Source organism: Artemia sp. Qi Xiang Cuo, chromosome 14 (genome assembly GCF_049724085.1).
Source record: "Artemia sp. Qi Xiang Cuo chromosome 14, ASM4972408v1, whole genome shotgun sequence".
NCBI lineage: Eukaryota > Metazoa > Arthropoda > Branchiopoda > Anostraca > Artemiidae > Artemia > Artemia sp. Qi Xiang Cuo.
The window spans coordinates 17,967,716-17,982,818 of record NC_142807.1 but is presented as its reverse complement, the minus strand read 5'-3'; the positions used below and the strand labels follow the sequence as shown (position 1 = coordinate 17,982,818).

General features: G+C 35.3%; 1 protein-coding gene across 1 annotated transcript; it reads left to right on the top strand.

Moving 5' to 3' along the window:
• The first annotated feature begins 388 nt into the window (after positions 1-388).
• On the top strand, positions 389-13,908 carry Fkbp12 (peptidyl-prolyl cis-trans isomerase Fkbp12). The gene is made up of 3 exons (XM_089099673.1): positions 389-499; positions 8,463-8,697; positions 13,751-13,908. Exons 1-3 carry the CDS (start codon positions 463-465, stop codon positions 13,803-13,805), a joined length of 327 nt encoding a protein of 108 aa, XP_088955799.1. The 5' UTR covers positions 389-462; the 3' UTR covers positions 13,806-13,908.
• The last annotated feature ends 1,195 nt before the right edge of the window (positions 13,909-15,103 follow it).

Genomic DNA, 15,103 nt, shown 5'->3' with positions numbered 1-15,103 from the left:
ATTCAGAAATGGCTAACAATCCTGAATTCACAGCCCATGAAGTTTGCTCATTGGGATCCCAAACAGTTGATTTTGAATTTAAAATCAAGTATTTTGCAGTAGGCATCAAGACTTGGTTAATTTTAGAAAAAAACAAGACAGATAGTCCGAGTAATTGAGAAGAAAATTCTATTCCTCGCCATCAAGCGTTTTCAGCTGCGAAGTTTCAACTTCGTGTTTTCCTCGAGAACCCGCTTTGTGAAAACGCTTGATGCACTAGACGAGAACAACCCATGTTCGAACCCGCTGACCCTGAAAACGAGGCTCAGAGCCTCGTTTTCTATTCCGGGCATTAAAAACACCGACCGATTAGGGATTTCAATATCTTCCAAATTGATTTTGTGAAGAAAGGACTGTTTAAAGCTAAGCATACTTCCCGGTACTTTGTTTTGTTGGGCAACAATCCAGTTTGTTAACCTGAACATGGGAGTGAAAGTAGAAACTATTGCTGCTGGAGATTGTAACTTTTGTTATTATTATTGTCTTAAACTATATCTTTAAAACTATATTTTTCTACCACACCTTAGGATTCAATTTCACATTAGGCTAACTGACAATTGAGGTGGCTGAGACTAATCATAAAATATACTTCAAGAAGGTCTGACACCACCCTCTCCAAAGAGTACTGGGTAATTCTACTTTAGCTTCTCTTGGCTATCTTGGAAAGGGGTTAGATTAGGAGAATTAAACTTTCAGGAATGAGTCTACAGGCTAAAGTATGTCCTGGGAAGGTATTTTGAAGTACCAACTACCACTCTTCCCTCTAAATTTCCTGAAATTTGCCTACATGACAGGTCTATAGCCTACCTATACAACATTTTACCTTAGTTTCCAGTTATCAGTTTATTTTTCTCTGGCTTTAGTTCTGAAAATGCAATTTTTGTTATTTGAGTAGAATTTTAAGCCATATCAATGTTTTTTTTTCAAAATTAGGAAATATATTTGCATAGGCTATCTTTAAAACCTTATAGCCTAAATTGGGATTGAGCAAAGTTGTGAAGCTGAAAACAATTTTGCTGTGCTTAGGAAGTAGAAGATATATTTTGCAAGGTTTCACTTTTATAACACATGGATTTTCAAAGGTCAGGACCCTCTAAAGAGAGAAGGAGTGGAGGCAGGTACTTCAGAATACTTATCCAGAATGTACTTTAGCCTGTAGACACATCCCTGAAAGTTTTGTTTTCCTAACCTAACACGTTTCCAAGGTAGCTAAAGTAGAATTTCATCAAGCACTGTCCTTTAATGTGCATGGGTCCACTTTGTGTTATGAAAGTGAAACTTAAAAACATAGGCTATCTCTAGCTCAAACAGGGTAGGCTAGAAATTATATTGAGTCCCCTCATTTTGCTAAATTCTGGTTTTGAAGGTCTCAAAGGTGCTTTATATGTCTCTGAAACTGAAAGTTAACTAAGCCAAGATAGGCTAACTTATTCTACCAAAGCAGATACATGTTTAACTATTATTTTGTCCTCTATGTAATATTCTAGGCCTAAGCCTTTGAATAAAGGAATGATTTGAGATATGGTCTTGAAAACCCCTTAAATTATTATTTAAGCTATAGGTCTGTATAAGAAAATTATCTGCATAACAGCTACTTTCCAGATTAGCAAAAAGCCGATAATGTCAATATACCAAATCCCAAGATAAGATTTATTGCTAAAAAAAATCCATTACAAGACTAGTTAGGCTTAGCATAATTCAAACTTTTTAGTCAATAAACATAAAACATAATCTAGCCAATAGTACAGTTAGTCATGGGAAAATCAATGTCAAAAAGGTAACTAAAATCTTAAAGAAAATTAAAACCATAGGATTAAAGGTAATAAATAAAATAGAATCACAAGGCCAAAGTTTAATCTCATGACTAAAAATACAAAACAGTTTAGTAAGAAAAAAGAGAGACTACAAAGAGAAAGCTCAAAATTTATCTTTAAACAATTGTTAAGCTACAGAGGAGCAGAGGGCAGGAGATTCAGTTATCATGTCAACTAGGCCTATGGGCCAGATGAAGGTTTTTTTTGCCTTTCACTTGAAAATTTTATTGGGGTAAAAAGGGGATTTTATAAAAGCAGAACATGAGAGTCAAAAGGAAAAAGGAACTTGTCTGATGGTTATTACAGGGTACTGGAGGACACACAATGAAGCTGTACTGCAAACAACCGAACACCAGACTACAGAACAACTTCTTCCCAAATAGTGTTGTGGGGCTCTGGAACTCCCTAAGCAAAGGAGCTGTCTCAGCCCCTAGTGGGGAGGCCTTCAAGGGAGCTGTGGACAAAGATTGATCATCCAAGCCATGGTTTAACCAGCACCTACAGGATAATTCCTTATTTGCTGGTCAATGTGATTTAAGGTAAATACTGTTTGATCAACAAATTTCTATCTTAAATTACCTTAGATTGTATTGTCCAGTGAAATAAGGATTAAATCCTGTAGAATTGCTGGTTAGTAATGAAAATGGTTGGGCATCTCAAAGGCATCCCTACCATTCTCCATCAACAGCTCTTTTTTAAAGGCAGCAGTACTGAGGGTAGTGACTGCTTCTTCAATGAGCAAATTCCACAAACTCACTATTCTATAAGTGAAGAAGTTATCACATAGTCTAGTGGCAGCTTTCTTCTGAAATAGTTTCCAACTGTGTCCCCTAGTTCTGGCAGATTGGTCAAGTTGAAATAGCTTATTTAATGGAAAGTTAGAATTCAGGAGCCTATGTGTCATAATAATATCACCCCTTTTATATCTGTAGACCAGAGTGAGGAGTTTCAGTCTCTTCAGATGGGATGAGTAGTTTAGATATTTGTACCTGTCAATTGCTTTTGTAGCCCATCTCTGAACTAATACTAGCTTCTACTGGTCACCTTTATTGAGGGGGCTAGTAACACACATGCCAAACTCCAAATTAGGCCTGACCAATGCCTTATATAATTTAGTCATCACCATTGGTGACCTACTGATTGTTTTATTTTTATAATGCCAAGGGTTTGGAGTGCTTTGGCTACAGCTGTCTGTGTGTATAGTAAGTTTTAATTCTTTACCAACTATGACCCCCAAGTCTTTCTCTGCTTCAAACGAGATGATAGTCTGTCTTGATCCGTCCATTCCTAACATATGATAAAGGCATTTGTCGTTTTTCTTTCTAAAGTGGATTGTTCAACATTTATTTACATTGAATTCAAGCCTCCACAAAGTTGCCCACCGGTAAAGTACCCATAGGTCATTCAACATAGGGGCTCTCTTATTGGGTTTATCAACAGGTCCAATGAGTTTGGAGTCATCAGCATAAAGCCTTACTTTAATTTTGACTGTGGTTTGTGTGTCATTAATAATATAAATATTGAATAGTGTTTTTCCCAAGATGGTTCCTTGGGGCACTCCACTTAATGCTTCCATTTCTTCTGAAAAGAATGCCTCCTATTTTTTCCAAATATTTTTACCCTTTGCTTTCTCCTGGAAAGAAACTGAAGCACACACTCTACAATTTCATTATGTATTCCACTTGCAAATAACTTGGTTCTTAGTCAATGGTGACATACTTTATTGAAGACTTTTGCAAAATCCAATAGAGCCAAGTCAACAAGGATTGCTTGACCCAGATGCACAGTAATATAATCATATGCATCAGTCAAATTAGTCTCAACCAAGCATCCATGTCTGAAGCCATGCTGACTATTACTAAGCAGCTCATTGGTGGTCAGGTGTCTGACAATGTGTGTATTCACAATTCCTTCTAAGATTTTACCAGCTACAGATGTAAGACTAATTGATAATTGGAAATGGTGTTGTGGCCCCTTTTGTATACAGGTGTGATGTTAGCATTCTGCCAATTGTGAGGAATCTGCTTAGCATCAAGAGACTTCTGAAATATGTTCATAAGTTCTATGAAATATGAAATATGTTCAGCTCTCCACATCAGAGGCAACCACAGTTATCTTATGCATATGCTCTTCAATAGAATATTCTGGTGCCTCTGGTAGGGGGGCATTGTCTGGAGATGTGAACACTGATTTAAATTGACTACTCAGATTCAGCTGCTATATCTTTATGGAGTACTAACTGTATTGCCATTCACAAGTAGTTCTGTAACTGAGTGTCTCCCTGGTTTCTGAGCTGAAGCATACTTCCAAAATCTCTAAGGGTTAGATTCTGAATCAAATGCTTAACCCTCTTCATATTCTATCATAAGTTTTCTTGTGAGGTACCTAACTTTATTTTGGGTTTGTTTAAATTTCTCATGGGAAGGGTTACTTTTGTATTTGTTCCAGTACTTCTTCTGTTTATGCACAGCTTGATTGACATCATGAGTGATAAATGGTAGGATTGTGGGTCTTCTTTTCCAGGAAATTACTGTGTGTTTTTCTGTTGCTTTAGTTAAAACCCTTTTAATTCAAGCCAAGCCTCCTGCATATTCTTAAAACCATTGAATGACCAATCCTGGTGTGCCAACTCTTGTCTGACCTGGTTGTAATTTGTGTACACATGCTTAATCCAATTATCCTTTTGTGGGTACAACCTAAGCCTACAAGTAATTGCAACATGGTCACTTGCTCCAAATGGTGGTTCCAAATTCACACTAATGAGCATATCATCATCATTAATAAAGAAAAGATCTAGTAGGGTTGGGTTCTACTCACTTCTATACCTGGTCAGAAAATCAATTGCTTGGTATAGCAAATGTTCATGAAGGCACTCTAGAAGTGGGTTATTTGGGCTTTCAACTCCTTCTGCAACAGCAAACCCATCAATCCACTGTAGTTCCAGTAAATTAAAATATCTAACAATAAGAACATTCTTATAATATTGCTTCATCACATTATTAATAGAATATGGAATTGCTAGAAGGGAACTTGTCTGACAAGGGGAGCTGGGACTTCTATAAAAATAGCCTATGACTACAGGGAGACTTCATTGCCGAATCTTTATCCACATTTGCTCAACCCAAGGTTCGTAATCTAAATTATCTTTAAGAGCTCTTGCCTGGAGTGGAAATCTGACGTAGACTGCTATCCATCTGCCATATGGCTTTGACAGATTGGTGAGTAGCTCAAACCCAGGTACTTAGATTTGTATATCAGTAAGAGCAAATGTAGTATGTTTTGGTCTCACTTCAGTGAAGCCAAAAACACTTAATTCGTGCCTCGTTGACATCACCGCCTTAATTTCATTCATCGATCGTAGTTATACAGTCTACATGACTATAAAGCACCATAAGTCCCTCAATAATACTACTTTCATCATTAGCTTCACTAGATCCAGAATCACATGATTTAAAAGAAGTGGTATCCAATATGGGTTCATTATTTCTGTTATGTGATTTAGCATTAACATACAATTTAGTTTCTGTATATTTTGTAGTCAACTTTGCTAGTACTGTCACAAATAGAAACACTGCTTATAGAACTATTTACAAGTCTTAAAGGGGTACCAAATATATCTATGATTCCATGACATTCTCCTGCAATGGTGACTGATGTTTTGCAAGGGTCTGGGAGTTTTTGACACAATCTTATTTTCTCTGATTATTATGTCCACTTCCTCATTCAATCTCCTCTTATGCAGTTCTTCATACAATCGGTTGTTTTTTGCAATCTTGCCTTGACACACCATTTCTAAATTGAATGGCACCCTTTCTTTCAAAAGATTTCTGTAGGATTAGCTTCTTTATTTTGAAATTAGCCACTGAGAAGATAATTAGAATAGGATGTTGAGTACTGGGTCCTGGTGTAGTTGTTGTGTTCCCTAGTCTGCAAATGTTCAGGACAGTAACATCAGAAAATCCATAATCTGAGGTCTTGTTTACTTGGGAGGAAACATGAGTGGTATATGGATATTCTGTTAAACAGCTTTTGCCTGGTGACTGCCAAGATATGAATGATTTAGTTCAGTAAGAAATATTATTTTGTGTGGGTGAAGAAAGGACATAGGGCCCCATCCTGTATGGAGGAGGAGATAGCTGGTAAGAGGGGGAATTGTTTGCTGGAGTTAGAGAAGGTGGGATGGGCTCTGATGTTTCTAAGAGACAGGCTCTAATGTCAAAAAAGGGAGGATAGCTCTTGTCCTAGCACACAGGGTAGGAGTTGGTTAAAAGTGGGAAAGAACTGATATTAGAGAGAGGTTTGCTGATTTCTTAGCTGTGTTTGGGGGCCTAGGAATGGAGTATCTTGCATTGGCACAATGCACTAAAAAAGGACGGGTAGAGAGGGATTACATGATCAAAATTGTACTCAAACTTACTAAATTTTCCTTAAAGGTAGAATTTACATAAATGTAACAAACTGCAACAATTTGATCTGCATTTACAACTTAAAAATTTTCATTGTATTTATACAGACAGTTCTGAGTAACATTACCACTACATTGATTTGATGCTCACTGAACATTCTACTGTAAATGCAGCTATTATAGACTGCATATACAACTCTTAACAACAGATGGCAAGTGTACCTACTTGCAGGCCTGTAAAGTCCTAAGGGGTGTTCATCAGGTAACAGTTCTTGGACCCACATTGTTTCTTCTTTATATTAATGATACAATACCCAAAATCACAACCACTTACCTCTATATGCTGATGATTTAAAACTATTTATTGTTCATTTATAGTATTTGTTATTGGAAAATATACAAATTTTTGTTGTTGGGGCAGGATTTTCTTTTAAAAAATTCCTGGGGGTATTTTATATGGGTGAGGATTTTCTGTTTTCTTTTGAAGCACGGTTAGAAATAAAATTTAAAAAGAAGCTTTTTCAACTGAAAGTAAGGAGCAACATTAAAACAAACAAAAATTATTCTTTATATGAGGGGTGCTCCCCTTCCTCAACCCTTGCTCTTTACAGTAAAATTTGTCTTTTTTTCACAATTCTTCAAAAAAGAATTTGAATGGAGTCTTCCAGGCCAGGGTGGCAACACTGGGGGCAGTCAACCTCATATACAGAATAATTTATGTGTGTTTTAAGTTTTAATGCTGCTCCATTATTTAAGTTGAAAAAAAAACAACTTTTTATTATTTTTTAATAACAGGTATGAAAGAAGTGGAGTTACTGAAAATACCTTCTTGGGCCCTAATTTTGGCCAATTCTCAAAAGTATTATTGTCATAGCTCAACAACTATCCAATATAGCAAAAAGCTGCTGATCCAGGATCTAACTAGACATCTACTTTACTGTTTGGTACCTCTGTATAACTTATATGGCTTTTTCAGCACTGTTCTCCCCCCTTTGTGCTATGTTTCTAGATTAATTTAAAATAAGTTTGTGTGCCTTAGAGGGGGGAGGGTAGAAAGAGTATTCATTCTGTGAAGAGTAGGCTGATGACAATGCATTCATAGAGGGACAAGTCAAACACTAAATTGGTCATTTTCTTGAAATGACAATGTTAGCATTTACTCTAGTGTTTGGTTTGTGCCTTTTTTATTTTGACTTAGGATAGCAGATTGAACACTTTTTCTGTGTTAGTTTTAGATACAATACTGTCTAATACTAAACTGAACAATTGGTGTTTAATCAGTTTCTTAGTTGATTTTAATGCTTCCTACCATTTTTGAACATGAATCAAACACCATCATTCTCATTTAAACAAATATCATCAAATCACCTCTCATTATGAATTTGCTGTTGGAGTCTATGACAAAGGAGACATCTAATATCAAAAGGTAAAAAGGGTAGACATGATGTCAGCATTTTGCAAATCAAATGCTGCTATGCCAAAAAACAAATAAAATTAAAATGCAAAACTTTGTGTTGTTTGCCAGATAAGTAATTGGATCTGGTCATACCCTGGCCTCCAACCTCCTTCAGGAAAACAAATATGATGTTTTACATCCAAGCCCAGTGTTATAAGTATTCCTTTCCAAAATACTATTTAGTGAGTTGTACTTGTCATTTAGCAACCTCTTTGCTCTTATCTACTCTAATGCTTGATTACCATCAATAACAATATTACCAAGAAAGTTACTGAATTACCATTAGGGTAAACAATAGGATTTTAAAATCTAAAAGTTTCTAGTGTTTCTAAACTCCTGTGGTTAGTGAATTTTGCCCTCTGGGGCAAACTAGTAGATATTATACAGTGATTACTTGCTAGATTGATTACCTTATTTTGCTGGTCAGTGTGATATAGGGTAATTTAAGGTAAACCTCAGACATGGGCTTGTTCTTTGGAGCTTTCTATTTTGTTGGCTCTATTAAATCCCAGATCATTAAGAAATATGAAGGAATTGTCCTTTTGGAGTTCATCACTTAAATCAAGAAGCACAAGAAAGCTTCACATATAATATAATGGAACTTGTCAAATAGCTGTCCTGAGTCAGCTTTATTGAGCCATGCACCCCTGTCCCATAGGCAAATCTTCTGGCTCATTTAGAAGATTTGAAGTGATTAGACTTGTTCAAAAAAATAGACCAAAATGTTTGACTCAACATATCTTTTCAGGTGTTACATTCCCTAAGACTGGACAAAAAGTTGTTGTCCATTATACTGGAACCCTTGACAATGGAAAAGTTTTTGACTCCTCAAGGACTCGTGGACAACCATTCAAATTCACCCTTGGAATGGGTGAGGTCATCCGAGGCTGGGATGAAGGAGTAGCCCAATTATCTCTTGGTCAAAGAGCTAAACTTGTCTGCACACCAGACTATGCTTATGGCTCAAAAGGCCATCCTGGAGTATATCCTTTTCTAGCAGCCTATATTACACCTCAATTTTGATTTCTGTTTCTCCTATCATAATCTTTTTAGTAGGTTACCTATTGTTCATTAATGCATATCAACTATTGAATCTCATAATCCATACAAATTAAATATCTGTGAATTAAGGAATTAACTTTAAGCTAATGGGCTAGTTGATTTTTTTCTGTTTTTGTTTACTTAATCAGAACAAGAGTAAATCAAAAGGCTGGTTGTAAAAAAAAAACATTTTCATCCTCCATGTATCTAAATACAAAGTTGTGACATACATACCTTTGTACAAAGGCAGATATCCCTCCCCCCAAGGTTGATCTGAAACAATCCCACCCATGGAGAAAACATAAAAATTCAGTTTTAGATTTTGACCCTCTCCCCACCTGATCTCTGGTAATCCTGCCTACAAAGGCAGGTATGGATCTAATCAAAAGAAATAAATTTGGGGAGGAGGGACCATTTTTGAATGCAATTAAATTAAGATTGATGTTAAAACTGATTAAACCTGTCAAAGCCTCAAGAGTGAAAAAGAAGTTGCCTGCCTCAAGTACAAATTGTATTAACAATGGTAATGAGCATCATTAAAACTCAAGATGAACAGAAATTATCATGTATATGAAGGGGTTGCCCCCTCAATACCTTGCTCTTCACGCTAAAGTTTTTAGCCCTTTTAAAAAAAAAACCTCCTATTCTAATTAAATGGCCCTTGTGTTTCAGGAATCGTATTAAAAAAAAGCAGGGCAAACAGTCAAAGTTTAGTGTAAAGAGTAAGGTATAGAGGAGGGGGTACCCCCCCTCCCCCATGTACGCAATAATTTCTGTTTGTTTGAAGTTTTAATGTTGCTCCTTACTCTCAGTTGGAAAAACTTTTTTATAAACTTGATCGTTTTTCAAATAATGCTGGTAAAACTGGCTTATCCTCCAAGAATAATTCCTTCTCCTCATGGGAAACTCCCCTGTGGAAAGTTCCTCCCACGTAAAATATACCCCTTTCTCCTTCCGTAAAATTTCTTGCATGCAGTCTCCTTGGCATACTTTCACTTGAAAAAGACCTTAATTTCTAATCATTTTTCCAATCACTCTGCAAATCCCCCCTTCCATGGAATTTTTTCCCAGAAATTCAAACCTGGTGAAAATTTCTCCTGGACAATTACCCTAGAACATCACCTCACGCAAATTAAGTTGGGAAAGAGAAAGTAAGACAAATAGAAATAATTTGGTAAAGGAATTATGTCAAGACCAGTGCTAAAAATTTTCCCTGGAAAGTTCACCCCCAAAATTTTCCTCCCCATGGAAACCCACTGCATTCGCACCCCCCCCCCCCTCCCGAATAATATGTTTACTCCACAGTAACAAATATGATACATAAACAGTGGACAAATTGTTTAACTTACAGTCCTTTCCCCATGGGCAGTGGAGGGGGGGGGGTTCAGGTTACCCCTAAAGGCATAGTTATTGAATCTATCAACTATGCTGAACAAAGTGGCTATCTAAGAATTTTGATCAGACAACTTTGGGGGAAAAAGGGGTGTGGGAGAGGGATTAGTTGACCTCCAATCTTTTTGGTCACTTAAAAAAGGCACTAGAACATACAATTTCCGTTTGAATTCACCCTCTGTTGGTCTTTTAGGACCATTAGTTTGATAGGATTGTCCCTGGGAAAGAAAAAAAAAATGAACAAATAAACATTCATCCAGCATTCCAGGATATTCCTTCTGGCAAAAATTATTAAAAATTCCATATTTTTGCTAATAGGAGCTTGACACCTGTACAGTAGGGTTCCCTAATGTGCTGAATCTGATGGTGCAATTTTCATTAAGATTCTTTGACTTTTCGGGGGGTGTTTCCCTCTTTCGAAAACCAGGTAATTTTCCTCAGGCTTGTAGCTTAACTGCAGCTGAACTTAATGAATCTTCTATATTTGAAATCAGCATAAAAATTAATTTTTTTGATCCCTCTATTGATATCAAAATTCTGTTTTTAGAGTTTTGGTTACTATTGAGCCCAGTTGTTCCTTATTTACAGTTTGTTGCCATGAGCTATTTTACTAACTGCTTGACTAATAATACTGTTTTTGTTTCTTTGACAAGCTTATACGTAATAAAAAGGGCTATCTAAAAACTGTTTAAAATATTTACAAGCAAATTTAAAAGCTTTTTTGGCTTGAGAAAAAGAAATATAGAAATTAGGAGAACCTATTATGTTAATTTCACTTATGCTTTTTATATTTTCTTGTCAGATATAGCAGCTTCTTCAGATTACTTTTTTTCCCTGCAATTTTACCTTTTTTTAAAGTTGTGCGTTTTATTTTGATAAGGGACAATGCCAAAAACAAAAAGTTGCATCTTGTAATCAGCTGTCCTGACTTTTAAGTGGGTCGTAAGAATTAGTGTTTAAAATATCAAGTGAAATACTCCATAAAGACATCACACAAGCTTGTCCATATGGAAAAATGCATGGAAGTTAAAAAAAAAACGAAATTGGCAGTACAACTGTCCCATTCCGTGGGATCCAAGACCAAAGGATTCTCTATTTAGTATTTTTTTATGGGGGGGGGGGTCTGGTCTCCTAATTGTTGAAGATTGGTCAACTAATAATTGTAGAAACTTGGAACACTGGGTGATCTCAAGATGGAAAATTGGCCTGGTTTGAAGGTCCTCAAACTATGGCTCTCCCCCTCAGGAGAGTATCTTTTGTCCCAAAAACCATGTATTTCAAATTTGGATACCCTGTGGGTCTGTACCCTGCTACTAGAGCATGCAGTGTAGCCGACACTCAATATACTGGATCCCTGCATTGACAGTCTCTTTTTTATATAGTGCTTTAATGTTCGGCATGTTCCTGGAGGTCCAAGTAGCCTGTTCTGAAGCTAGCTTATTTAACTAATTAGTGTATGGGATTTTGAGTCCGTGCATGAATTTATATTTCTTCTTTTGACGTTAGTCCAGTGCCCATAAGTAGGTAGAGTTAATCCTTAAACTGATCTTATTTAAGGCTATTTTGGGTATTGTTAAATGTGTTTCCTATATTTTAAATAATTAAGTGAACATAAAAATCTTTTTTTAAATACCCTGGTTTTAAAAAGTACAAATCCCATAAATTTGAAATTGCAATTTGAAACCCTCCTCATTTTCATTCAAATTCGAACCTTGCTGGAAGTATGCTTAAAAGGTTCTCCTTTGATCAAGGAAGTGTACAGAGAGTGGGGGGGGGCGTAATTTAGACGTTTCTTTCAAAAATAATCAGACTTTTGAGATGTTTTCCATACCGTCTTATATTTAGTGTTTTATTTGACTGTTGTCTGGGGGTTTAGACAAATGAGCCCCCCTCTTCTATATAGACTACATGTGTCTATAATCAAAGATCTTAAGTATCTATTAAGTCTCTATCCTAATTATCTATTGACATGTCTATCACATATTCAATATATATTATAAAATATTTTGAAAAAGTACATAGGCAGATAAAATTAAGTAATATTTTGTTTTCTGTTGGTAGTTTTGGGAATTGAACTTTCCAAGCATTGTAATGTTTGTTGCCTTAAAAGAACTTGCAGGCTCAAATAATGATTATAATAGATTATAGTAATCACTTAATAGTTAAGCAATTATCTTAATGAAAATAACTATTATAAGGGATCAGGCTCAAATCCTTGCAAAAATATAGTTATTAATTATTTAAAATTTTCTGTGCCTAAGACTTTAAAACTTCATTGACAGTACTTTTTTTTCTTTTTTTTTTTTTTTTTACAAAACTCCACTCGGTGCATTACCATGTGGTATATGTTACTTTAGAAAGGGTTTACTTCAATGGTAAAGAAGAAGCTAGTGATTTTTTGCACTGAAAGGAAATTTTGCTGAAATTGAATCACAGACAGGCTGAAAATCTATGTAATGGGTGTATTTGCATTATAAATTTATGTGTTTTTTTTTTGTTTTTTTTTTTGCTTCAAAAATAAATCTCGAGGGGATAGGTTAAGGAATTTGCAAAATTCTGTCATTGCTGATTCCTTGGGAAAACCTACAATTTTCTGTAATCAGAGTAATTATCTAGTAGCTAACAGTTTAATTGTGTTTATCTGATACAGCTTTGGTGTCCATTCAAAAAAAAAATTATAATGATTTTCCAGTGGATGATAGTTTCTTTAATTATGGTATATATTTTGTAAAATGTTTAGTGACTTTAACAGTTTGAAAATAAACACAGTTTTAATCTCTTGAAATTTTCAAAAATACTAAATTAATAAATAATTGAAAAAATAGAGGATTAACTAATTCTCAGTATGTTCCAAGCTCACCTGAAACTTAATTGGCATGGTTGGATATAATTTTGAGGGCAAATGGGTCGTATAAGAAACAATAGCCTGAAAAATCGAAAAAGGATTTTAATATCTTACCCGAAACTCTTCTGAATTTCAATAATTTTAGTGTTCATCTAAAAATCCTAGAAGCTGCAACAAACTTTTGAGAAGAGAAATGCCATGAACATGATTGCTTTAACCCAATTTGGTTCAAGAATGGAATATTCTGAAATATTCTAACTGATGCCAAAGAAGATTGTAAAAGACTAGCTATTTAGTGATGGCAAATTAGCTGTTACTGTGGGGTGAAAATAAATGATATATTTCAAAGATTATAGATTTGCAGTGCACTCATTATTTAAGTATGTGAAGCTATTAGCCATCGCTAATTAGCTGCATATTTCCTGTGTCAACCATAGAGATATTTGATGTGCATAGAAGGTCAATAAATTTTCTCATGCTGCACTTTAGAATCTAAGGCTAATTTAGTATTGATTTAGGAAGAATTTAGGTCGAAGAATTGATCTAAGGCTAATTTAGGAAGAAAAAACATAGTTTAGTCCTATCGTTCCTTGCCTATCCCGACCCTTAATATAAATTAAGTATATTCATAGTGTCAGTATGGTAAGTAGGCATTGCATTGTAATGACCTCTGTCGCAGGCTGTTACCAAACGAAAGTGCCACAACGAATTATTAGGGATAAGTGTTTTGAGCTCTGTTTTCCTTAACTCCTTTGCACTATTCCGCCAAACGCAACTTTGACCTTTGATGTGGAACTTCTTCGACTGGAATGAAGTCAACCTGTGATCCCAAGATATACCTTGGTATTTTAATTTTTGAACTGTTTTAATAATGATTGTGTTAGCCCTGTATGGCAATAAACCTATAGAACTTTCAGTCTTAAATTATTTCAATTTTGATCTCTTATTCTGATAGTTTGTTATAATAGGAAGGGTGGTAACGACTTTAATCTGATGAAATGAACATTTACTCGTTTCGGATTCACCTTTAAACTAATAAGCCAGTTCATCTATAATTGTGGAGAGTTTTTACATAGAAGAGAGTAATTATTTATTTAAACTAAATATCCTTTTAAATTAACATCTATAAAAGTATAAAAACTGATGAAATATAGCTACTGAGCCCATCTCTGCTCGTCTTAAAGAAAATAGCAATGTAATTCAGTTTTTACGCTTTATCTCCTGGTTTTGTGGCATACTTTATTTAAATCAATCATTACAGTAACTTGAATTGAATCAACTTATTAAATAATCTATCTGAGAAGCAGAACTTAGCCTTAAGTGCTGATTGGAAACACTTTATTATCATAGCTTTAAAAATCGGGAGAAGGAGTTCCTTAATGTGAAGCCTGATCATAAATACGTCAAAAAACATACTGATAAACCGCCAAAAAAGCACATTGTACCAAAAATTCATAATTATGATGTAATGTTACCATTTGCCTCCTGAAAATAGCTTCTGAAGACCGTATACATGGTTCTCATCCTAGAGGACGTCCTCAAAAAAGATGGAAAGGCAATTTTTCGTTGCTTAACATTCAATACTTTCTTCCCCTAGCAGTTACATCAATAGACTGGTGAAAGAAGTGGCTCCAAAACGAACTTCGAGGACTGGTGGCACTCAAGTCAATAGATTTTAAATGCTTTGAAAGTGTTCCAATCCATATAGAGGCACAATACTAACTTTAAGGATAGATAGTAGAAAAATAAAGTTATCGGAGTGAAAGTAGGAAGAAAATGCTTCAACTCACGCAGTATATCTAGATTCCAACACAGTTTTGAAGACTTTAATTCAGAATGACTATCAAAGGTTAATCTCTCATCAAACACTACATTCAAGTATCTAATTGATTTGATGCTTAATTAGTTCACCACTACAATAAATTTTCTATATCTGCTTGCAATAATTATTAGCCCTCAAAGAAATATAATTTTTTAGATTTGACTTAATAGGATTCCCTGAAGCCAGCTTGAAGCGCGGTTCAATGATTGCAGTGCAAGACTCGGTGTCTTTTCACTCTTAGCTACTCGAATTAAGCTGTGTCTTCATTATGTTTTTTTTAGGCGAAGTA